The 26,706-nt window shown below is 42.8% G+C and overlaps 1 protein-coding gene across 9 annotated transcripts in view; it reads right to left on the bottom strand.

The window, feature by feature from the left end:
• The window catches only part of MTHFD1L (methylenetetrahydrofolate dehydrogenase (NADP+ dependent) 1 like), a 254,772-nt gene that overhangs the window by 31,035 nt on the left and 197,031 nt on the right, over positions 1-26,706 (bottom strand). For 6 of the 9 annotated variants that reach the window (XM_023548014.2, XM_023547905.2, XM_023547967.2 and 3 more), the window contains exon 27: positions 388-26,071. The exons of 2 other annotated variants lie outside the window; for them this stretch is intronic. In XM_023548014.2, coding sequence (XP_023403782.1) covers positions 25,910-26,071 — 162 coding nt within the window. In that variant the 3' untranslated portion in view covers positions 388-25,909. Of the gene's footprint in view, positions 1-387; positions 26,072-26,706 lie in introns of those variants that run through there. One more of the 9 variants, XM_023547747.2, reaches the window with a different exon arrangement.

Raw genomic sequence — 26,706 nt, 5'->3', positions numbered from 1 at the left:
AGTTAAAAACAATTTAGCAGTTGAAGAGAATTTACCAGGAATTTAAGAAATGAATAAAGAGAACGACTTTCAGACTTATGACGTATGAAGTGAATTTCTTTGGAAGCCAGCTGTAGAAGTAGTCAGTGTTTTCAAGAGACAACTTCTCAAATTGACTATTTTTGCCAAATCTTAACATTATTTTCATTCTTAGATTTTTCAGTACTTTAAAAGAGTACATTTTCAAGGCAAACAGTTTGATTTTGTATTTTGAGAAGATCTCAATTTGTGAGTTCATCCAGGAGTGGCCAGGTCCCAGCGGAAAGATTCATGACAAAGACGTACAGAGTATCTCTTAAAATTCTAACTCACATATGCTAAAATGAACACCCATCCCCGAAATGCTCACAAGTCCCTATAACAACTACAATATTACCCTGAGCTTTATTCAAATTATTGCCCTCTTTCAAAAAAAAGAAAAAAATCGAAACACAATTCAGATCTTTGGATTGAAAGGTATATTTTCAAACACTTCATTAACATCCAACTTGGGACCAGAGACGGTAATAGGACAGCCTGTTGTTACTTCCCTCCACCCATTCTTGATATTTGAATGTTTAATTATTCCATTTACTTAACTGTCTAAATATATTTGCATCAGTTTGCAACAGTATCAGATGGAAGGCTTCACGAATTTGTCAATATTATTTTTGGCTAGCTTAATGGAGTGGAAACATGCTATGCTAAAGAGGCCCAACTTTTGAACAGGGAAATAAGCAAGCTGCCCTTCCATCTGCATAAGACATATTTTTTGGTAAAGGATAGAAGAAAGATGGGCGTTTAGCGAGATTACTCATCTCATAAAACACCCAGCTTCTTTCCTATGCTATGCCGCGCACCGTCAATTAATCATGTTGGAAAGCTGAAGAACAAAGACCGCTCAGATGACAAATGAGGCAGTAAATGAGGCTGAGATAGGAATACAGATTTCACCGAGAAGTATTTTAGTTTTCTTTTCAATATCTATTTTGACCTGCAACTTGTTTTAAAATTTACATCCTACCCTTAAGTCCGACTTGGCACATATTTCATGCCATCTCCTGAGATAACTCAGAATAACGCAAAATTGCCTGTTGTTACGGGTGGGATGTGTAACTGTATAAAAAGCAGCGGCAAGCAGAGGCAAGTGCTTCCAAACTAGCCCGAAAAAGGCTGGTGGGGCTATCAGGTCAGGTCACTTATCTAGGCACAAAAGTTAACTCCTGGGACCAGAGTGCGATCCCATGCACTGTGTGAAATGCAAGTCTCACAGACCAACGGTTATATGGCTTCCTATTATTCTTCTGTCCAAGTTAGAGGCCACTCAAGAATGAAACCCAAAACTGGATAAAAATGCAACGATGTTCTTTTACAGTTTTCAAGTTCCACTTTATCTATTCCCAGAACTTCAAGCAAATGATTAACTTGTTTTGAGTTTGACTTTTTTTGATTTTGCATATCCAAGAGGTGACGACATTCTGCCTGCCCCCGCCACCAACGCACTCCTAATACAGGCAGTCCCCAGATCATGAACGAGTTCCTAAGGCTGCCTTCAAGTCTAACATCAGTTAGGCAAACGTCTGTCTTAATATATAGTATACGGGTGCCTTTCTATGCATAAAAAAACACTAAAGAAACACATCCAGACCCACGAAAACATCTTTAACATAGCAATACAGTAATATGTTTTGATGTGTGCCACAAAGTAGCGCCTTTGTATGTTCCTTAAATTCGTAATGTAATAGGCTTTATGGGGGTTGGTTAGTACAGGCTGTACGGAAGTCAGATGTTCCTAACCCGGGGACTGCCTGTATACATGTGTTTATCTCTCCTGGCCCTAGAATATACCAACTTCAGGGCAAAGACTCTGTCACATCTAGCATTTTATTCCTAGTGGCTAACAGAGAGCTAGGAATAAAATAAAAATTTGTTGACAGGACTCAAGAGTGAGGAGAGAAAGGTCTTAATAATTTATTGCCCCGTGATAATCCAGGTTGATGGAACATGAATGGGCTGATTTAGAGGCTGCTTAGAAACTTCTTCCAGGTGGAGGGCTTTATGGGATCAACTCTACTTTTCTACCTTTCCGAGTCCAAGGATCAGGCTCCTTGTGAAAGAAGTTACATTAACCAAACTTACAAGGGCCTGTCTTATAATTTAAATGCCATTTTATTCATCTATGGACAATTTCTAACTCTGTCATTTGAGAGATAGTGCAGAACGATGGAAAAAACAATAGACTTGAAATAAAAACCAAAGCGTGCACCACTTCTTTCTGGGCCCCATTTTGTCACTTATATAAAGAGGGAATTGACTTGGGTGATCTCTCGCACGGTGGTTCACAGAAACAGAGGGCTGCCACTTTCACTCTGTGTGACCTTGGTTTTATTGACCATCTAAGGTGCTGAGACGTCCTGGAGTGGTACAAATGGTTGAGGTGCTGGGCTGCTAACTGAAAGGTTGGAGGTTCGAGTCTACCCAGAAGTGCCTCAGAAGAAAGGCCTGGCAATCTACTGATAAATCAGCCACTGAAAATTCTATGGAGCACAATTCTACTCTAACACACATGGGGTCAACCATGATTAAGAAGCAACTTCATGCAACTGGTTCTGGTTAGGTGCTAAAGACTCCAGAATTTTTCACTTATAGCTCAGTTCTCTTCATTGAACCTTAGAGACAATACCCAGTTGTTGAGTGGACATCTTCCCTGGAACTTATAACAAATGCTTCAGACTCAATACGCTCAAAAACGAACTCATTATTGTGCAGAAAGAGTTAACAGAGCAGGTCTGAGAGTATCATCCTCAGGAAGGTCTGTTTGCGAGGTTGGTGTCAAAGACTTCTAAGGACTTTAGAGGGTTCCCACCATTCCTTAACTGATAAGCGTGGCTCACTGTGCCTAAATTGTTTGCATAATGTAGTTTATGCTAAACACCTGCTTTCTTTTTGAGAGTCTGGAATTTTTGGAGCGGAGTCTCTAACAAGCTTTGCTAGTAGGCCTTTCACGTGTTGTCACAATTTGATGCTGGCGGAATTAAGCGTGTTCTGTGTGACTCGACAGGGAGAGGACTATTGGAAACTTGTTCCTGGTTTCCTCTGGACTTTGCCCATGTACCTTTTTCCTTTGCTGATTTTGTTCTGTATCATTTTGCTGCAATAGATCATAGTGTGAATATGCCTATATGCTGAGTCTGTGAACCACTGAACTTAGAGGTGGCTTGGGGGACTCCCAACATAATGATCTTTCTTTTAAAATTGGTTATTCCTCCTTTACTACTTGTGTAAGTAAATGACTTAGGTGAGTGCAGTATACTGTAATATCTATAAGCCAATTATTACTTGCAAATGGTCAATGCACTCATTGGTTGGAGCTTCAAGTCCACTCAGAGGGTCCTTGGAAGAAATGTCTGGCAATGTACATCCCAAAACTTCAGCCACTGAAAACCCTACAGTGCACAGCTCTACTCTGACACACACGAGGTTGCCATAAGCTGGAACTGACTCAATGGCAACTGGTTTTTTTGATTTTAAGCAAATGACAACCTGACTCAGCAGGGGGAGCAAACAGGAAATCTGAGAGTTATTCTTGAGTTCTCTCTTCCCCTCTCCTGTTTTTTGGACTTGCCACTGAGTCCAGTTCATTCCACCTCCATAATATCTCCCATACCCATCTCCTCCTCTCATCTCCACTGCCTCTTCCTCAGTTGAGGCCTGTGTATATTTTGCCTCCACAATGACCGAGCAAAAACCCAAACCAGTTGCCAATGAATTGATTCTGACTCATGGCCTTTGTGTCAGAGTGGAACTGTGCTCCAGAGCACTTTCGATGGCTGTGATCTTTCGGAGGTGACTCATCAGGCTTTCTCCTGCGGCTCCTCCAGGTGGACTTGGAACTCCAACCTTCTGGTTAGCAGCTGAGCACGTTAACTGTTTGCACCACCCAAGGATCCTTCCGTAATGACTACGGCCTCCTAATTAAGTCTCCATGTGTCTAATCTCTGCTTTCTCTACTCCATCTTCCAGACTGCAGCCTGAATGCTCTTTCTAAAATGTGAAAATAATTGTGACATTGCTCTGCTTCCAATTCCCCAGCCCTTCATTATAAAGTCCTGACTCTAAAGCTTGACTGCTATCTTAGTCATCTAGTGCTGCTATAACAGAAATACCACAAATGGATGGCTTTAACAAAAAGAAATTTATTCTCTCACAGTCTAAGAGGCTAGAAGTCAGAATTCAGGGTGCCAGCTCCAGGGGAAGGCTTTCTCTCTGTGTCCACTCTGGGGGAAGGTTCCTGTCATCAATCTTCTCCTGATTGAGGAGCTTCTCAGTGCAGAGACTCCGGGTCCAAAGGACGTGCTATTCTCCTGGCTCTTATTTCTTGGTGGTATGGGGGCCCCATGTCTCTCTACTCACGTCTCTATTTACTATTTCAAAAGAGACTGGCTTAAAACACAACCTAATCTTGTAGATTAACATTTTGAACAATGGGAATTCCAGAACACTTCCTTGTGCTCATGAGGAACCTGTACATAGATCAAGAGGCAGTGGTCCAAAAAGAACAAGGGGATACTGCGCGGTTTAAAGTCAGGAAAAGTGTGCGTCAGGGTCGTATCCTTTCATACCTATTCCATCAGTATGCTGAGCAAATAATCCGAGAAGCTGGACTATATGAAGAAGAACGGGTCATCAGGATTGGAGGAAGACTCATTAACAACCTGCATTATGCAAATGACACAATCTTGCTTGCTGCAAGTGAAGAGGACTTGAAGCACTTACTAATGAAGATCAAAGACTACAGCCTTCAGTATGGATTACACCTCAACATAAAGAAAACAAAAATCCCCACAACTGGACCAAGAAGCAACATCATGATAAATGGAGAAAAGATTGAAGTTGTCAAGGATTTCATTTTCTTTGGATCCATAATCAACAGCCACGGAAGCAGCAGTCAAGAAATCAAAAGACTCATTGCATTGGGTAAATCTGCTGCAAAAGACCTCTTTAAAGTGTTGAAAAGCAAAGATGTCACCTTGAAGACAAAGTTGCACCTGACCCAAGCTATTGTGTTTTCAATCGCCTCATGTGCATGTGAAAGCTGGATGATGAATAAGGAAGATCAAAGAAGAATGGACACTTTCGAATTGTGGTGTTGGCAAAGAATATTGACTATACCATGGACTGCCAAAAGAATGAACAAATCTGTCTTGGAAGAAGTATGAGCAGAATGCTCCTTAGAAGCAAGGCTGCCAAGACTAAGTCTCACATACTCTGGACATGTTATCAGGAGGGACCAGTCCCTGGAGTAGGACATCATGCTTGAAAAAGTAGAGGGTCAGAGAAAAAGAGGAAGACCCTCAATGAGATGGACTGACACAGTGGCTGCAACAACGGGCTTAAGCATAACGATTGTGAGGATGGCACAGGATCGGGCACTGTTTCGTTCGGTTGTACATGGGGGTCACTGTGAGTGGGAACTGACTCAAGGGCACCTAACAATGATGACAATCTTGTAGATTGAGTCCTGCCTCATTAACATAACTGACTCTAATCCTGCCTCATTACAGATAATGATTTACAACACACAGGAAAATCACATCAGATGACAAAATGGAGGACAATCACAATACTGGGAATCATGGCCTAGCCAAGATGATATACATTTTGGGGGGACACAATTGAATCCATAACAACCCTCAAGGCCTCCATGATCTGAACCTTGCTGTCCTGTCTAGTGTCACTGTTCACCACGCATTCCAGGTCCCCCAGTAGTCTGGTACCATGATGGCCACATTAAAGAATTTTTGCAATGTTCTCTGTCTTGTACTTACTGCCCCTGTCTAGCATGCCCTTCTCTCCCCCATAACCTGGTTCACCTGTTACTGTCCTTCATGATCGGGCTGAGGCAATCCCGTCCCTAGCTTCCTGAGTTCTGCCAGCCCTTGGTGCGATCTGCTCCTGTGAGCCCGAGGCCCCTCGGTTTCCCTCTGTCTCAGCCGGGAGCCCTTCAGTTGTCTTGGATTTAACTTGTGCCCCTCAGTAGCCTCTGAACTCCTGGACAGCCAGGTCCGGGCCTTTGTTGTTGTTTTTTAAAATATTTTATTGTGTTTTAGGTTAAAGCTTACACCAAATTAGGTTCCCATTTCACAATTTTTATACAAACTGTTCCATGACATTGATTACAATTTTCACAATATGTCAGCATTTTCATTATTTCCATTCTGTTCCTTCTATTTCCCATTGATCTAGCTTCCCTTCCCCTCCTTGCCTTTTCATCTTTGCTTTAAATATTGATCATTTGATTTCATAGAGTTGATTGTTTAAGGGAGCACATTACTCATTGTTTATTTTATAAGCCAACCTATTATTTGGCTGAAAGGTGACCTCCAGAAAAAGCTTCAGTTCCAAGTTCAAAGTATTTCTTAGGATGATAGTCTCTGGCTTTCCTCTAGTCTCTCAGTCCAGTAGGTTTGGTTTTTTTTTAGGGATTTGAACTTTCTTCTACGTTCTCTCATTTTATATGGGACCTTCTATTGTGTCCCTGGTCAGAATGATGGGTAGTGGTTGCCAGGCACCATCTAGTTCTTCTGGTCTCAGGTTAGAAGAGGCTTTGGTTCGTGTGGGCTGTTAGTCCTGTGGAGCAGTTTCTTCTTTGAATCTTTGGTTTCCTTCATTCTCTTTTGCTCCAGGTGAGCAGAGACCAATAGTTGTATCTTAGATGGCCGCTCCCAAGCTTTGAAGACCCTAGGCACTACTTACTAAAGTAGGATGTACAATGCTATCTTTGTGAACTATGCTATGCCAATTGACAAAGTTGTCCCATAAGACTACAGTCCTATGCCTTTTAGCCCAGTAAACCAATCCCATAAGTTGTTTGGATATGTCTTGGAAGTCTCCGTAACTGTGCCCCCATGTGCTTTATTATATATATGGATACATATGCAGCACACAAATAACGTGCACTTTCTGCGTTTGTTTGCCAGCCATGCTCTCCCCTACAAGGTATTTTTGCAAGCAATCTATGCTAATTTTTTTTTTTTTTTTATAGCAGCATGTGGAAGAGGACTGGCATGGCTCGGAGGGGCTTGTGAGGGTGCCTTGTGGGGGAGGGTGTGGCCTGCAAACAAATGCAGAAAGCACAAATTATTTGTGTAAAAATACAATATATACATGTGCCTACAAAGACGCCTATACATGCACGTGCATTTACTCGTATATGCCTTCCCATACACATGCATACATACATACCTACCTATGTAACCACTCATATATTTTTGCTTGTTATTACTGTTGTTGCAAAATTGTATATGTTAATAGCGTCCACTGAAATTGTCCCTTTTTCTTGTGTACTTTTAGTGTCTTCATTTACCTCAGTCAAGTTGTTCAGACTTCATCCATATTGAGTACTGCCTTTCCCATCAACGGAAATAGCAAGTATCTACTATCTAGAAAGTGATTCCTTCTCACTCCCCCTCCCATCCCTGGTAACCATAAAAGAACATTGCTTTCCGTGTGTATGTCTATTCTTGACTTTTTTTTTTTTTTTATAATAGTGGGACCACACAGTATTTATCCTTTTGTGACTGACTTATTTCACTCAGCATAATGTCCTCCAGATTTATCCTTGTTATAAGATGTTTTGCGGGCTCCTCATTATTCTTCATAGTTGTGTAGTATTCCACTGTATGTATGTACCACAATCTATCCATCCATCTGTTGATGGGCACTTAGGTTGTTTCCACCTTTTTGAAATTGTGACTAACTCAATGAACATAAGTGTGCATACATCTATTCATGTCACTGCTCTTATATCTCTTGGAGTGGGATTGCTGAATCATAAGGTATATCTATTTCTAGCTTTTTGAGGAAGTGCCATACTGTTTTCCATAATGGTTGTACCATTTTGCAATCCCACCAGCAGTATGTAAGAGTTCCAATCTCCCCACAATTTTGCCAGCATTTGTTGTTTTCTGTTTTTTTGATCATTCCCATCCTTGAAGGGGTGAGATGGTATCTCCAGTGTAGTTTTGATTTGCATCTCTCTTATGGCTAATGATTGCAAGCATCTTTTCACGTATTCATTGGCTGCCTAAATGTCCTTTTGTGAAGTGTCTGTTCACGTCCTTTGCCCATTTTTTGGTTGGATTGTTTGTCGTTTTATTGTTGAAGTTTTCTACATATTTTAGAGATTAGACCCTTGTCAGGTATGTTGTTGCAAAGGTTTTTTTCCCAGTCTGTGGGTTCTCTTTTTACTCCTTTGGTAAAGTCTTTTGATGAGCATAAGTATTTAATTTTTAGGAGGTCCCAATTATCTAATTTATGTTCTGTTGTTTGTGTATTTTTAGTTTTTTTTTTTTTTGATAGGCTATTTATGTTGAAAATCAGGCCCCCAGGCCTTTGTTGTTTTTGTTTGCTTTTCTCCTCATGGCCTATTACATACTCTTCTCAGAAAATATTGAATGAGTAAATCAGAAATAAGGTATTTGTAAGGTGGCATAGTGCTGTATTCACTAAGCTACAGTGGTCCAATGAGTCACCACTGTTGGCCTGAGGATCATGTATCTAAAGAAAGGTTAGTCATTCTCAAGAACTCTGTCACCTGGTTGTTGTGGGGGACAACAACAAAATCTTATTCTCCAGTGCTCCTTTTTCTAAATTCCATGTGGTTCTGTACCTTCTGATGTCCACATCCCATCTAAATGCAATTCTGTATTATGTAAATACTGACTGAGCTGTTTTCAGCAGATGGTGGTGAACTGCTTCCCATAAATTCAGTGTTGTTCATTGTAGAGAGGTCCCCTTGCCAACCTTGGCCTGCCTGGCCGTTCACTTAAATCCTGAATGTCCTTGCCCAGCCCACACGGCACTATTCCTACATCACATGAAGAAACTGAGTGTGGAACAAGCCAAAGCCAAAATCCATTGAAAGCATCGACTTACTCATAAATCAACTGATGACTCCTCAGTGCGTTATATAACACACTGAGGAATGACCCTCCCCCACCATCTTCTAACCATCTATAACTGCACACCAGAGAGCAGAGGCAGCTCCCAGCCTGAGAGCTTCCAATCCAGCAACGTGCACACTTTAGAAATGTCTGAGGACTGCCCATCTCCACCGAGTTTGATGAGTAAGAATACTTACTATCTCTAAGAGTTTACAGGAATAAAAATTATTTAACAAAAGTATGAGAACAGAGCCTCAATACTTCAGGCGAGTAGCTGGTAGCTTTTCTAACATTTTAATCATTTTGCAGTTGTCATTTCTCATCAAAAAGAGCACCATTTTCAAAGTTTATATTTGGGTTTTATAAAAACATGAAAAGACCCCATTAAGAACTACAGTTCCTTGGGGCTAAAAGGGATGGGAGACATCAGCTCACCAAAGAGGTGAAGGGGCTTGCTCGGTGGCTGAGACGGAAGTTTAAGTCCAGTTGTGTAGATGCCCTGAGTTCCTGTACAGCGTGCTTACCACTGCACCCCCCTGCCCTTTGCTGAGATGCGGCCTTACTTCTCTAAAAAGAAAAGATCCTTTAGAAGCCTTGTGAAATGCACAGTGTTGGCCAAGGTGTTGTTCAAGGGAGTTAACACGGTAAAAACAATCCTTGGTCCACACCTGCCAGCCTCTCTGACCAACGGGCCCATGTACACAAGACTGGCTTGAGCAGGGTCCCCAGACAGGAGGGGACCAGGGTCCATTGCAGCTGTGGGGTTGTGGGTGTTCCTGAACCACTGACCTCCCTTCTAACTGGGGCAAATGACACATATCCCCATAAATCATAATTTTCATGATGCAACTTTATCTTAGGGGTTAAACGGGCTTCTGGAGGCTAATTACCATCTATCCTGCTGAAAAAATTGCAAATGTATAACAGGATTAATGATCCTGGCTGGCCCTCAGCCTGCAAGTCAGCCTTAAAAGCAAACAAAACAAAATGCACATGTCTGAAAAGCATAGTGACAAGCTTTCTATAAGATCTGAAATGCGGCCTCCATTAGGACAATCAGGGCCCCCACTTCAGGCTCTTCTACCAACCCCAATGTGGCCCTGCCTCTCCCAGTGGGCTTGCTGTACTGGGTACACATCCTCCTTATCTCTCTCTTGTGGAGCTATTTCTATTTCATGAAAATACCAATGCAGTTGATTTACTGACACTCTTACTAGATATGGAAATGAGGCAAGAAAAGAGGTTAAAATCAAACCCTCAATAAAGGATCCATGGTTTGTCCTTGAATGGAAATGAAAATGGTGATTCTGTCCACTGCTTCCCTCAAAGGAAAGATTGTTCCCTGGAGTGCTTCAATTGAAGAGGACAAGGTAGAAACACTATCTTAAAGTGTATGTCTGTATAATTTTTTTTTTTGAAAGCTCAGGTCTCATAGGTCTTCAAGCACACTGGGGCGGCACCATTATTAATATATTTGGCACCTTATCTTCTATACGTCCAATCCAAAAGGTAGAGGTTCCAGCAAAGAGCTTGAGGTGGCTTACCGTATAATACAATTTAAAAAATTAGGCCGACAGAATCATGGAAAATATATACTGAATAAGAATCAAGATTCAGTTAGAAAGTATATGCGTGGTCCAGGCATCCTACCATCATTAGAGTTGAGCTGTTGGTTAGTTTTAGAACTTCTTGGCAACCAAAGCAAAAATGGAAAGACATTCAACCTTAGGAACCTTAGGATATGCCTTCTCATGAGGAAAAGGCCATTTCTATTACCCAGGGGAATAAGCAAAGAAAAAAAAAAAGGCTAAAAAAAACCCCTTATAAACTCTGTCACTTAGAACTAGAAAAACTCATTCAATACATATTAGACACCTACTGTGTGCCAAGTCGGGCCTGGCATTTGGGACTCAGAGATGAACAGGAGTTGGTTCCTGCCCTCCCAGGGTTAATACTGTGGGGAAACAGACAAACAGAGGCCTCATAACTCAGAGCTGTAAGAGCTACAATAGGAGAAGCCCAGGGTGCAAAAGGAGTGCCCAAGAGCCACCCCCCCGCGCCCTTTTGTGTGAGCTTTTGGAGGAAACAACCGAGTAAGAGGAGATGTGCCCTGCAGTAGCATGCCGGTAAGGTGGCTTCTTCCAGCATCAGTGCCCCGAGGACAAGGATATGATGCCAAAGAAAATGTTACTGAAAGCAATTCCATGCAATCGAAGTACACAGCACCCCGAGGGTCAGCTTGATCTGGGGACAAAAACTAGGAATGGACAGAGTAGGATCTTAGGTAATTCTCCAGAAACTCCATTTCCCAAGCAGGCCTCTAAGAAAAAGTTGGGTAGCAGACTGTTCAAGGTAATGTTCAAGTTCAAGGTAATATTCTCTGCAATGGCATGGTGCAGATCTATTCCATCATGCTAACGGAATGTGTTCCTATACTTCACAGATCAAACACTTGGCCACTGGGGTTGACAGTATTTCTGTGAAACTGAGGAATCAAATCAAGCCTCTCACCTAAAGAGATGATCAACCCTCCCCAAAGATAGGAGAAGCCAGGTTTCTCTCAGGAAATAGTCCCGGGCTTGCTTCAGGCACATTAAGCTTGGGTGACAGTAACTGTGGGATTCACACCATAAAATGCTGCTGATGTTATTTTGGCTTCAAAGACTTCCAAAGCAAGTTACTGGTCAACCAGGAAAGCTATAAGAAAACCTTAACAAGGCACAATTCACATGTTTCCTTTGGAGCCACAAAGCTTCCTGACGGCCAATAGAAAAAACCAGTTAGAAAATTTATCTGGAGTTACTAGAACTTTAAAGGCTACGTGGAATTAATGAATATTAAACAACAAGCCAACATAAATGGTATTAGTTTTAGAGTAGATAGATGAAGCCACTCTTTCTAATTAGATGGTGAACAGAATCACGGGCCAACTACAATAACTTGTAGGATGTGAAAATAAGACCACACAATTGGCACCAAGATGGTATAATATTTCTGGGAGGCTGTGCAGGGGTTGAATGCTGGTTCTGTCACTTTCTAGCTCTATGATCAAGATGAGTTACTTAACCTCTGTGCGCCTCGGTTTCTCTGTGAGTAAAACAGAGAGTGATATTACCTAATTACCTACCTGAAAGGGTGCTGTGAGCATTCAATAAGTTAATACAGACAGAACCCTCAGAACCCTGCCTGGCACCTTGTAAAACCAACCAACCAACCAACCAACCCACCAAACCAACCAACCAACCAACCAACCAACCAACCAACCAACCAACCAACCAACCAACCAACCAACCAACCAACCAAACCCATTGCCGAGGAGTGGATTCCGATAGAGCGATCCTATAGGACAGAGTAGAACTGCCCCATAGAGTTACCAAGGAGCAGGTGGTGGATTCAAACTGCTGGCCTTTTGGTTAGCTGTTGAGCTCTTAACCATTGGGGCTCCTGGCACCTAGTAAGTGCTCAGTAAAAGTTAGCTCTTACTATGGTTTTAATTTTTATTAACATTATAATTTATTTAAACATTCCTTTGCTTCTACTTGCTATTCTATGCATTTTCACGTTGTTGAAAACATCTCATTTTCGACCTGGGTTTGGTTCCTGGCCAATATATCTCAAGCGGAGCCACCACCCATCTGTCAGTGGAGGCTTTAGCGTTGCTATGAACGCTTAGTCAGACTAGAAAGAAAGGCCTGGTGATCTACTTCTGAAAATCAGCCAGTGAAAACCCTATGGATCACCACAGGCCAACCTGCAACTGATCATGGGGATGGCACAGGACCGGGCAGCGCTTTTTCCATTGTTTAGGGGCCGCAGCGAGTCAGGGGTCGACTTGGTGGCAGGCAGCTAACAACATCATCATCTTATTTTTTGCCCCCAAACAAATCAGTTATTTCTCCAAGTCGTTCAACATTCTTTACGAACATCATCTCAAATGGCGGCAGAAGTAATTACTGCCTACGTTTCAACATAATCATTCTGCTCCTGAAATTACCTAGACATTACTATCTTTAGTCCTCCTCTCAGTGAATCCTTTTTGATTATATATTATACTTAGCAGAAAAAAATTATTATTTTGGGGCTAGAAGGGTGTCAACTATGTGCTCAAGAACATGGAAGATACAAAAAAAACAATAAACTACAATTGAAGATCTGCAAAAAATGTACAGGACTATTGTAGGCAGAGCTTCCGCTTTTAAAGTAACAGCACGTAGACAGCGGCGTCGACGGGAGGTGGGGCTTCAGGCGAGGCTGCAGACTTCTGATGAACGGGACCGCTCAGTCAGCTCAGTCACTGTCCTCAGCTTGAATATGTGACCACAGAGAAGTGCTGGTGAAGGATTTATGGGCCTGTGTTTTTTTTGTGTGCTGCAGTGTCTCCAACCAGGTCTGCATGTGCTATTAACTATTTACTGCCCAAAGAAAAGAATTCTGTCTGAAGTTTTAACGTGTAAACTTAATTTTATTATTCTTCATGAAAACTTCTGTTCTTTTTCCAGTGGTATGGTTGTAGCTATCATTTTTTGTTTCCTCCTGTCTGAAATGCTTCCTACTCCAAAGAAAGATATAAGGTTCCAATTTATGCCTCAAATGAAAGCTAAAAGTGCTTCAAAGGAGCCGAAGAGATCTCCTGTGGTGAGGAATCCCATCGTTAGGCTGTTTGGTGTCGTTCTTTTCTCTCCCTGCCAAAGCTTCTCCATCTCCAGAAAGGAGCACATTCCACTCTTTATGACAAACTTATCAAAATGGAAATAACAACCTCCAGCTCTCAAAACAGCTTTAAGAAGAAAAGCAGTTACAGTTATCACAAATTATAAAGAATTTACAGCTATCCATGCAATGATTTTTACCCACATGTAAAGAATTTTAATGAAATTAAGCGTTATTAAATGGTATCCAGGATTCCAAACCAGTCATTTGCTATTAATGCTGGTGTATCAACTCGAGAGGAGATGCCAGCAACACAGAGCTGGGAGCTCTACTGACCCTTTGCAGACCAGGCTGTGTGAGAGCCATGCCAATATGGATGTTCTCAGGCCGAGACTAAAAACTGCCTCTCAATATTAGAATCAGAGTTGGATTTATGCTTCTCTTGGACCACCTGTTGCTGTTGAGTCAATTCCGACTCATAGCGACCCCACATGACAGAGCAGAACTGCCCCCTAGGGTTTCCAAGGAGTGCCTGATGGATTCGAACCACCAACCTTCCAGTTAAGAGTCCAAAGCATTAACCACTATACTATCAGGGCTCTTGGATGATAGGGTACAAAAGAGAATTTGTCACATATTGTTGTGACTGTAGAGCTTTGATGACAAGTTGACTCTTTGCCACTTGGAAGTAGTGTCGACCACACCATAAAAAAGAAAGGGCAAAGGGAACAGAAATCCAGGTCCTGTTCCCGAGAGCCCTACAATGCGATTGTGGTACAACAGCACGCAAGGTGAAAACAGAGGATTCTAATGGACAGGAACGGGCGGTGGTGATTTGTGGCAGAGTTCTCGCCTCCCATGTGGATTTGGCGCCCAGTCAATCCACCACCCGTCTGTTGGTAGAGGCTTGCATGTTGCTATGATGCTGAACAGGTTTCGGCAGAGCTTCCAGACTAAGACAGACTAGGAAGAAAGGCCTGGAGATCTACTTCCAAAATCAGCCAGTGAAAACCACATGGATCACAACCATGTGATCTGTAACTAATTGTGGGGATGGGGCAGGACTGGGCAGCATTTCTTTCTGTTGTATATGGGTCCCCTTGAGTTGGTGGCCGACTCAATGCAGTTAACAACAAAGTTGGAACGGGACAGGTTTGTGCAAGTTAGACAAATAATGCATGGCATCTCAGACAAAGCGTAGACTGCCTCCACTGTTTGTAGGGCAATTCTATTTGTACAATATGGTTTGAAACAACTTTAAAAGCTGCTGACTTGTTTTTAGTTTTGACTTATATTTCCATGACCTCTCACAAGGACTAGCTGCAAAGGGGGCAACTCCCTCCACGTTGAGGCCAGACAAGCTCCCAGCTTCCAGAATTTGTTGTTCCTTCCCATGTTTATACATAAAGAATTTAGAGAATCACTCATTTGTAATCCTGTATGCCATTTCACAACACTTGATTCAATTAAAAATGCTTTCCAGGTGGGTAAAATAGCAGCTCATTCAAAAACTAAATTACTGAGGCTTAATGACTAAACAACAAGGAAGCCAGTCATTTCACCATACCCTCAAGAGGAGATCCTAGAATGTAGAAATGACTCGCTTACTGGCCCAACCTGGAGCTGCCCATTCTGACATTTCTGACTTCCTGCCCACAAGACCTATCCTGTGGCAGGGACCACACAGCTGGGCAGGGAAACTGCTGGACATTTTGCTGTTCTGCACAAAAGACAATACAGAACGGCTGCAAGCCCCTGCACTGTGGACATGTGGGTTGGCCTGCTCAACTCCAGGGACCACTATGCATACAGACTGCTACGGAAGTGGTGCTTCCAGAGCTGTGCAAATGCCATGGAATGGCCTGATTGCATAATTGTTCTTTAAGGGCTTTTGATGGCTCCTCTTCACTGCCTTTGGGGTCAAGTTTAACTCCCAGCTTCAACTCTAAGGCCTTCTGTGTTTGGGGTCCCACCCACTGCTCTGTCTGGAATACATCACCCCTGCCCCATAAACACCCACTCTTTTTTAGGACACCTCAAATGCACTTCTGGAAGGTTCTCTGCACAGCCGTCATTCCCCCAGAGGAACTGACCATCCCCCTTCCTTCCTGCCCCTTGGTGTCCTGGCACCTATAAGCTCTTTACTGGCATGGATTAGTTTGCCGGCCTCCCTCAGCATGATGCTTTCTGGGCAGGGTTTGTGTCTTTTCTATCTTGGTAACCTCAGTGCACAATGCGTACTAGACGCTCAAGAATTTTTTGAATTGGAAGGAAATTTAGAGACTGTGTATCAAGCCAATGTAAATAAATCCCAAATTTTAACCCTGGTCTGTCTCCTGAACTTTAGAAACTAATTTCCAACAGTCTGATGAACAAGTTTACACGGAGGCCAAACAGGCACCTCTAACCGCAGGGCTCTTGCCAATCTGATCCCCATCACTGCAACACCATTTTGCATTCTTCTGGGTCCATCCTCCCAGGTCCTCAGGAGTCATATTTAAGCACATTAATAAACATGTATTCAGACCTGGTCTTGTAGTCAAGCTGGTCAGTAATTGGTTCAACAAAAAAGACTAGGACGCTGGTCCCAAAAGGCTAGGGTTAAGAGTAGGCAAGATTTTTGAGCACTTGAGCCTCTCCCATTGGTGCCTAGGAAAAAGAACTTTTCCACGCTGGTAATTGAGCCTGGGATCAGAGTGCTGGTGAGTTCACACCGGCAGAGGATCCTTAAAGGCTCTCTACCTCTTTCAGAGATGAGAGACCACCACCACATTTAGTCAGCTCTCATAGTATACTTCTCACTGGATTACCAATTGTGGAAAGGTCAACAAAATTGAAGACAGGGTCCCTACGCTGAGGGGCCTGGATAACAGGAGATACTGGGTAAGGTGATTCGGTAAGCAATAGGACATCCCAAGGAAATAAGTGCAATGAATCTGAGTTGGGTACAGTTGGCAGCATAAACACGGAGGGTGTGCTTGAGCGTGACATGGAGTGTTTGGAGGCGGTAAGTATATTCCACTAGAAGCCCCCCACCCCTAACTCCAGTCCTGGGGGAAATCTTGGGAGCTTGACTGACTAGGTATTCAGAAGAGAAACCCAGACAAGTTTGGGAATTGAACGATGGATTCTGGAAGGCAAAAGGTGGCATGACAGGTAACTTTCATGGGTTCCTACATTTTGTTACAAATAGCCTGTGGAGCATAATTAACGCAGGTCCCCCAGCAAATCCTTAAAGGGTGTTGGCAATACGGTTGTGAATTTTCATGCTGGGTCCTCCAGGGAATTTATACAATTCTTTCATTTGACCATTTATCCCAACATAGTTTATTTCCCTAATACCTACCTCACACTCGTTCCTTGCTTGACTTAGGTATGGCTATACTCACCAGTCTGAAATGCTGTGAATTTTCAATGACACCCCCAAAAGAGCAGGTGGCAGCCAATTCTCTCAAAAGCAGTTTCTCACAAATATTTTATAGGGACACGCAATAAGATATTTATTTCTTCTGACATCTAATCTGCTATCTATGTGTGGATCATTTAACAACGAACACACAGTTTAGCTTATAAACTTCCAGAAGCTCCCGATGTTACCAACTGCGATTTCCCCTGAAATCAGAATCGGCAGTTTTAAAGAGTGATAGATTTCTTATAAGTCTAGCTTCTCTTTTCATTCACCCATTCCCACCAAACCTTCAAACTGACTGAGGGTGGCCTGGATATTTAATCTGCAAAGCTGGTATTTTGATTCGTATTAATTTATTTCCCTTGTACAAATTGCTTAGCTGTTTCTGATTACGTGACTCTTAGCAAAAAGTCTGGGATATCAAAGTATAATGAATGTTACAAAGAGACACAGAATAAAGAGGAACTCCATGAGTACCAGACATTGAGTATCTTTCAAAAGTTTTGAACTGGGATATATCTTGACCGTCAATTTTATGCTATGAATCCAAACCAAAAATGGGGGAAAGAAAACAAGTAGACTGCAAATGGAAGAGGAATGGGCCGATATTTCACCAGTCTCTAGAGAAAACCAAAGATCAATACGCTGATTACAGGCTGGACACTGAAGTATTACAAGCACTTTCTCCAGGTTTGTAGAAAGTAAGAAATAGGGAGCCAACACATGGGGATTCACAGCACCGGGTTAAAAATTCAACTCAATAGTAAAAATATCTGGCAGCATTATTACTCAGCATATTTGCCTGGCTGAGGGTGATTTCATTTAAAATTCTTTTATACTATATGCTAAAGTAAGTTAGCATCAAACCAGGGGTGAACAGATCTCTAAACAAATGGATGGAACCTGAGTAACCTCCTATGACAGAAAGGCAGACACCATTTCCATGAGTCACAAGCCTTCTTTTCTTTTGTCAATATGGTAAATAGTTTCTGGAAATTGAGAATGATGCTGGTCATCTTCCTTTCCTCGAAACACAACATGCTGAAAAGATAGGAACATTGTCCCTCGTGGACAGACACACAGGAAGCTTTCCTCTTGATGCTGTGGAGGAAGGCTACCAAACAATCAGACAACCTGCTGCAGTGATGTCACTGATAAGAGGAAACAAATGTTTGGGAGAAAGCAGGAAATTCTGATGTAGCAATAAGGAAGACCAGTAATCAGTTGCTGCCAAGTCGGTTTTGACTCATGGCGACCCCACATTTGTCTGAGTAGAACCGGGCTCCATAGGGTTCTCGACAGCTGGCCTTTTCAGAAGTAGATCACCAGGCCTCTCTTCTGAGGTGCCTCTGGGTGGATTGAGACCTCCAGCCTTTCGGTTAGCAGCATGCTAAGAGTCTGTACCACACAGGCACTCCAGAGATAAGAAAGAGCAGTAGGAAAAGGATTCAAGCTGGGTGGAGAAGAGGATACCGATAAGACACCCAAGAATGCAGGCAGGTATACATCAAATCTGGTTTACTTCAAGCTACTCAAAGAGCTTTCGGGTGCTGGGCTAAATCAGGGCCCAATGGCACAGGGGAGCCTTTTGTAAAAGATGCTAAAGTTCTTTGTGGACTTGTGGGGGTAGTGATGAGAAAGCAGGGAAAGTGGTGAGTGAAGAAAAGGAGAAAGGAAGAGGGGATGGGCGATTTCATAAGAAATATGCCACACACAATTAAGCATTCCGCTAACCAAAAGGTTGGTGGTTCGAACCCACTCAGTGGCTCTGTGAAGAAAGATCTGGTGATCTGCTCCGGTAAAGATTGTTGTTGTTGTTAGGTGCCATTGAGCTGCTTCCGACTCATAGCGACCCTACGTACCACAGAATGAAACGCCGCCCGGTCCCGCACCATGCTCACCATCGTCACGCTGGAGCCCATTTGTTGCAGCTACGGTGTCAATCCACCTCACTGAGGGTCTTCCACTTCTTCAGTGACCCTCTACTTTACCAAGTATGATGTTGTTTTCCAGGGACTGATGCCTCCTGACAACAGGTCCAAAGTATGTAAGACATACTCTCGCCATCCTTGCTTCTAAGGAGCACTCTGGCTGTACTTCTTCCAAGACAGATTTGTTTGTTCTTTTGGCAGTCCATGGTATAGTCAATATTCTTCCACAGCACAATTCAAAAGTGTCCATGCTTCTTCGGTTTTCCGTATTCATCGTCTAGCTTTCGCACGTATATGATGTGATTGAAAATAGCATGGCTTGCGTCAGGTGCACCTTAGTCTTCAAGGTGACATCTTTGCTTTTCAATACTTTAAAGAGGTCCTTTGCAGCAGATTTACCCAATGCAACGGGTCTTTTGATTTCTTGACTGCCACTTCCATGGGTGTTGATTGTGGATCCAAGTAAAATGAAATCCTTGACAACTTCAATCTTTTCCCTGTTTATCATGATGTTGCTCATTGGTCCAGTTGTGAGGATTTTTGTTCTCTTTATGTTGAGGTGTAATTCATACTGAAGGCTGTGGTCTTTGATCTTCATCAGCAAGTGCTTCAAGTCCTCTTCACTCTCAGCAAGCAAGGTTGTGTCATCTGCATAACACAAGCTGTTAATGAGTCTTCCACCAATCCTGATACCCTGTTCTTCTTCATATAGCCCAGCTTATTGGATTATTTGCTCAGCATACAGATTAAATAGATATGGTGAAGGGATACAACCCTGACACACACCCTTCATGACTTTAAGCCAGGCAGTATCCCCTTGTTCAGTTCAAATGACTGCCTCTTAATCTACGTACAGGTTTCTCATGAACACAATTAAGTGTTCTGGAATTCCCATTCTTCGCAATGTTATCCATAATTTATTATGATCCACACAGTTGAATGCCTTTGCATAGTCAATAAAACACAGGTAAACATCTTTCTGGTGTTCTCTGCTTTTAGCCAGGATCCATCTGACATCAGCAATGATATACCTGGTTCCATGTCCTGTTCTGAATCTGGCCTGAATTTCTGGTAGTTCCCTGTCGATATACCGCTGCAGCGGCTTTTGAAGGATTTTCAGCAAAATTTTACTTGCATGTGATATTAATAATATTGTTCAATAATTTGTATTCAGTTGAATCACCTTTCTTGGGAATAGGCATAAATAGGATCTCTTCCAGTGGATTGGCCAGGTAGCTGTCTTCCAAATTTCTTGGCATAGACAAGTGAGGACTTCCAGCACTGCATCTGTTTGTTGAAACATCTCAATTGATATTCCGTCAATTCCTGGAGCCTTGTTTTTCACCACTGCTTTCAGGACTTTTTTTCAGGGCAGCTCGGACTTCTTCCTTCAGTACCATTGGTTCCTGATCATCATATGCTACCTCTTGAAACGGCTGGATGTTGATCAATTCTTTTTGGTATAATGACTCTGTGTATTCTTTCCAGCTTCTTTTGACGCTTCGTGTGACATTTAATATTTTCCCCATAGAATCCTTCACTATGGCAACTCGAGGCTTGAGTTTTTTCTTCAGTTCTTTCAGCTTGAGAAATGCTGAGTATGTTCTTCCCTTGTGGTTTTCTATCTCCAGCTCTTTGCACATGTCATTATAATACTTCACTTTGTCTTCTCGAACCGCCCTTTGAAATCTTCTGTTCAGCTTTTACTGCATCATTTCTTCCTTTTGCTTTAGCTGCTCAAAGTTTAAAAGCAAGTTTCAGAGTCTCTTCTGACATCCACTTTGTTCTTTTCTTTCTTTCCTGTCTTTTTAATGACCTCTTGCTGGTAAAGATTATAGCCTAGAAAACCCCATGAGGGAGTTCTACTCTGTCACATGGGGTTGCTGTGAGTTGGAGTAAACTTGACGACACCCAACAACAACATGGCCACTGGAAAACTTGCGATGGACATGCTGGCACTAATGGTGTTCTATGGGATTGTACGCTGTGGAGAACTCTCTACTGTTTACACATCTCATTTAAAGTGCAGCTTGAGGAGGGAATGTTTAATCTTTTCACTGTGTAACTGGCCGTAAATCCCTGGAAAATGTGAGGAAAAATAGGTGTAATAAACCCATGAGGTCTGAATTCATTCACCTTCGCGCCTAACCGAGTAAAGCAAGTTTATGACCAGGATTCCCATAGTAGGGCTGGTATATAGAGGAGAAAAAATATCCCCTTTAAGCCTGGAAATAACATCATCACTGACCTGAATCAGATCAGCAGGAAACTAAACATTCAGTGCATACTTTTACAGCAGAGGGAGTGGAAGAGAAAACAAAGTGAGCTTAACAGAAACGTGAGAACGGACAAAATGGCAAATGGGTGGGGCCACAGCGTTCTGATTCCCCTCTCTGTCCCCTGCCTCAGTCCAGTAACTCTCCACCCAGCATTAGTTGTGAATGACATCACTGATTTCCCAAACTCACTCCAGCAGTTTCCTGCTTTCCAGAGTCAGCCAAGCAATGAGGTCAGTGGTGCACCTGGGTTAGTGATGTGGCTGGGCCAGGGTCACGGAGAGGGGAGCTGAAAGCCACCGTAAAACCAGTTGCCATGGTTGATTCCAACTCATGGCGACTCCATGTATGTCAGAGTAGAACTGCACTCCATAGGGTTTTCAAAGGCTGATGTTTTTGGACGTAGATCATCAAGCCTTTCTTTGATGTGCCTCTGGGTGGACTCGAATCTCCAGCCTTTTGGTTAGCAGCTGAACGTGTTAACCATTTGAACCACCCAGGGATAACAAAACTATTGGTTTCACTGCTGATCTTTTCAGTGCCTTTTCCCTGGAAAGACTTCCACACTGTGAAGGGCCCAGTCAAATCACAACAGGAGAAAAACCACATCTACACATCATGGTTGGTAAAATAGAGGGTCAGCAAAAACAAGAGAAACCATCAACAAGGTGAACTGACACAATAGCCTCAACAGTGGGCTCAAATACACCAACGATCATGGAGATGGTACAAGACCAGGCAATGTTTTGTTCTGTTATAGGTAAGGTCACCATGAGTGGGAGTTGATTTGATGCCAACTACTAACAACAGCAGTGCCTCACTTAACACAGATACTCTGCCCCAGTAGTGGCACAGGGACTGAGATGGAGGAGGGATATAGGAAGAGAGAGGGAAGGAACTGAACAGGGTAACCACACCACGGGACCAGGCCCATGAGCCCTGACCCAGGGTTCTTGCAGTGCCCCTGCTAAACACATCGATACCATCATTGGTTTGGGAGAATAAGCACTATAGTCTATCCCCCTATAGTTCTAGCAGCCATTCTGCCCCCAAGAAATGCTCTAATGGCATTGACTACCATATAAACACTGTAGGGATATCTTACTCCCTTCTGGTGAGTCATGAGACTGTTTAATCCCAACATGGTAGCCCAGATTCTTGTCATAAATGGACACATCACAACCTTCTACCCATGTTTGTCCAGAAAGAAGAGTTCATGTTCTAAGTTCTTTGAGACCATCTCTCATGGCCTCAATGTGATATCAAAGGAAAACAGTTAAATACCAAATACCAAAAAACAAAAACAAAACTTCAATGTACTTCTGCTAGGAATTCCCACTTGGCAGAATGCTTCTCCATATCAACTGTTTTGAAAACGCATCACGACTTCAGAAAGGAGTTACTCATCTGCCTTGTGGCTAGCAAACATCAAACAGAGCTAGACAAACCGTACTTCGGAGGGTGGTTTTTATAGGAACATTCTAGATCTTTCATCCTTTTTCTTCAGTGTCCAACTTTTCAGGTGTTAAAACACAGCAGGAGAGCTGGCCTAGGTAAGGGGACGCACTGAGCCTGGTTCCACATGCCATATGAGCAATTGTTTTACCCTAGTTAAACACTCCTGCCAAGTGCTTTTTAGTTTGTCATTGCCCCATTTATTGTATTTTCATATTATAAAAGCAATATATGTTCAACATAATAAGCTGAAATATACAGAAAGCAGGGAAAAATTACTCATAATCTCAAGTGCTCAATGTTAATAGGGATTTGGTGTCCATTTTTCTAGGTTTTTAAAATAAAATGTAGTTACTTCTCAATAATATCATTTCACATATTTTGCTCACATATTATATTTTTGTTTTATGAAATTTGTGCCAAATGAATAAACAGTTCTTGTAAATTAGGGAAGCTTAAAGACCACATCAAAACAATGTCATCATTAGAAAAACATGACTTAAAATAAAATAAAAAAAATTTTGGGGGCGGGGGCATGAGATTGTTTACCTGCAGTGGAGTTGGTCCTTGACTCATGGAAACCCCATATACAATGTAACAAAATGCTGCCAGGTCCTTTGCCATTCCCATGGTCAGCTGCAGATTGAGTTGGACCACTGAGATCCATACAGTTTTCAGGGGTTGATTTTTGGAAGCAGATCACCAGGCCTTTCTTCCTGGTCCATCTTAGACTCTAAAAGAGTCTGTTCAGCATCAAAACAACACACAAGCCTCCACTGACAGATGGGTGGTTGCTGCACAAGAGGTGCACTGGCTGGGACTCGAACCCCGGCCTCCTGCATGGAAGGTGAGCACTCTACCACTGACCCACCACAGCTCCAAAGGTTTAGGGTAAAAGTAAATATACCAAACCAAAACCAGTTGCCATCAGGCCGATTCTGACTCATGGTGACTGTACGTGTGTCGGAGTAGAACTGTGCTCCGCAGGGTTTTCAAGGCTGTGATCTTTCAGAAGTAGATCTCCAGGCCTTTCTTTTGAGGCATCTCTGAGTCGATTCAAACTGCCAGCCTTTCAGTTAGCAGTAAAGCACTGAACCGTCTGCATCACCAGGTATATATTTATATGTATAAGAATAGTAAATATATAGACAGCTAACTTGGGAGCGGAAAAATTGAACCCTCTAGTACTTCATCATCTGATCTCCATAGTCAGCGATGAAGAAGATGTTCACTGTTTGAGGAGGGACTAGTTTGTATTGGGATTCCCTACTTTTAGACCCGCTGGAGTTGTCAGTGGGGAGAGGGGCTCTCCACCTCCCTTGACCACATACCTACAGAGGAGTTCTCCCTTCGTAAAAGCCCTTGGCATTTGGTACTTGCATGGTGGTTTTTATTTATTAGCACATATTGTAAGGTCCCTGCAGGCAAGACTGGATCTGTTCCTTGCCATATAGTTTATGGCGCCTTGCACACGATAGGTATTCAATAACTATTTGCTAAACGCATGAATGAACACTGCAGAAGAATTGAAAACCTTTCTGATCTTACGGCCTCAGTTTGGGTTTTCTTTCTGAGTAAACAGATGAATATGTATTTCAAAGGCACTCAAATAATCACGTTGAGTGATGAAGAGTCATAGTGATTGATTACGCTAGAATTTTCTCTTCTGCAGGAGCCAGTCTCCCCAGCATTCCTATTCCCCTGCCCCTTAGTCATCTCAGGAGGAAATGATAATACTACATCCTCCACATGGGTGATGAATGCTGGAAGCTTCTCAGCAGACTGTGGCCAAGCTTAGAATGTGGTACGGTAAAAATAAATACCAGCCCTTATTAGGCTGCCAAAGACCTCTTTCAAGTGTTAAAAAAGCAAGGATGTCACTTTGAGGGCTAAGGTGCACCTGACCCAAGCCATGGTGTTTTTAGTTCCCTTACATACATATGAAAGCTGGACACTGAATAAGAAGATGCAAGAGGAACTGATGCCTTTGAATTATGATGTTGACAAAGAATATTGAATATACCATGGATGGCCAGAAGAACAAACAAATCTGTCTTGGAAGAAGTACAGCCAGAATGCTCCTTAGAAGCGAGGGTGACAAGACTTCGTCTCATGTATCTTGGATATGTTATCAGGAGGGACCAGTCCCTGGAAAAGGACATTGTGCTTGGCAAAGTAGAGGGTCAGTGAAAAAGAGGAAGACCCTCAATGAGATGGTCAACAGAGTGGCTACAACAATGGGTTCAAGCATAACGATTGTGAGGACGGCACAGGACTGGGTAGCGTTTCATTCTGTTGTGCACAGGGTCACTATGAGTGGGAACCGACTTGAATGGCACCTAACAGCAACAACAGCCTTATGAGCAGATCCTGGTCTTTGCTGGTGCCATCTGCCCTGATCCACACTCAGCTTCCTGTTCTGTCATAGAAAGCGGACCTCGAGGGCCACAACCTCCAAGTACCGGTTTCCTGACCTCCAGGAACTGCTCTGGGCAGGCGTTGCTTCCTTCCTTGCTCCTCACTCTTGATTGTTTCGGAGGATTTTACCACAGTGTACTCATGCTCGTTGCCGCCCCCGACGTGCGGCCACAAGAGGAACTCAGCTGGGAAGAGAGATAACAGCACAGGGCTCGCTCCCTTCAGGAAATCCAACGAGCCTGCAGCTGCGCCAGGAGGGCCATTCCGTATATTCACTCTGTAACTAGTCATAAGTCAAAGGGTGACGTCAGAAATGACGGATGAAGGAGTGTTTACAAGGAGCGGTAACAACCCCAGGTCAAAGGTGACAGTATTCTGATGTTCCAGAAGGGTTTTGGTCTTTATATGGCAATGGATGGGGTGGTGGTAGTTGGGGTGAAAGAAGATTCAGATTATATATCCATTTCATGACTCTAAAGATTTTAAATTATATGATGATTTTTAGTTAGCGACTATTAATGCTCAGAAACTAATTATCAATAAAATTCACAATTTTTATACCAAACCACTTTCCTCATCAATTCACTCCTATCCACCTCTCATAAACTACATGCTGCCTGAAGTGAAGAAAACATCTTTATTTTGGGTTTTTTTCATAGCACCGGGCACAGTGCCTTAGGCAGAGTGAACAAATGAATGAATGAATGAATGAATTTACTGGGTGAACTACTGCAGGATTCAGAATCTGTATAGGACAATACAGGACAAAGGAACGAGGCTCAAATTCTCCTCAGAGTGTCCACTCTTTTACATTCCCTGAGGGCTCCCACGGCTCCTTTGTCTCTCCTGGCGGTCTAGGCTCTCTGGGCCTGCACTGCCCATCTGAACCTTTCCTCTGAAGCAAAGGCCTCTGCCTACTGTCTTCGGCGAGACCAGTAGTACTGAAGATTTGCCATCACTGGGAACATTCTAAGGAATATCAAAATCAAGCAAGCTCTTCTCAGTATCCATTTTTGTTAGCTGAGGCATAATTAACTTACACATATGAAAGTCACCTTTTTAGGTGTTTAGTTCTATGAGGTTTGATAAACATATACAGTCATGTAATCAGCACCACAGTCAAGACATAGAGTACTTCCATCATCCCCTGTGCCCCTCCCCAACCTCTAACTCCTGGCCATCACTGATCTGAATTTTTTACCTATAGTTTTGTCTTTTCCAAAATATCATTCAGTACCCATTTTATTTGAATCCTTTTCCCTATACCATCGACACACTTGATCTCCGTTCCCCGACCAGAAATCTTCCCCCCTTGGCTTTGGGGTATTTCCCTTAACGCTTCCCACATGCCTTTGGCCATCCCTTCAGAATTTTTGGATGGCTCCTGCTACTCGGTTGGCTCCATAAATGTAGGTGTTTCTTAGCATACAGTCCTTTATTCTCTTCTTGTCTCCCTCGAGGCTAGCCTGGCTTCTCCACTTTTTAGCGATTGAATTTACCTATATGCTCAGAATTTACAAGGTCATTTCTGCTGAGCTTTGCGTCTGTGTTTCTAATGGATTCACAAGCTCTTTTATAGATCCTGTTAACCCCTCAAGTTCTCT

Source organism: Loxodonta africana, chromosome 1 (assembly GCF_030014295.1).
Source record: "Loxodonta africana isolate mLoxAfr1 chromosome 1, mLoxAfr1.hap2, whole genome shotgun sequence".
In the NCBI taxonomy this organism is placed as follows: domain Eukaryota; kingdom Metazoa; phylum Chordata; class Mammalia; order Proboscidea; family Elephantidae; genus Loxodonta; species Loxodonta africana.
Note: the sequence above shows the minus strand (reverse complement) of the source record. Positions and strands in the feature narration are given on the sequence as shown.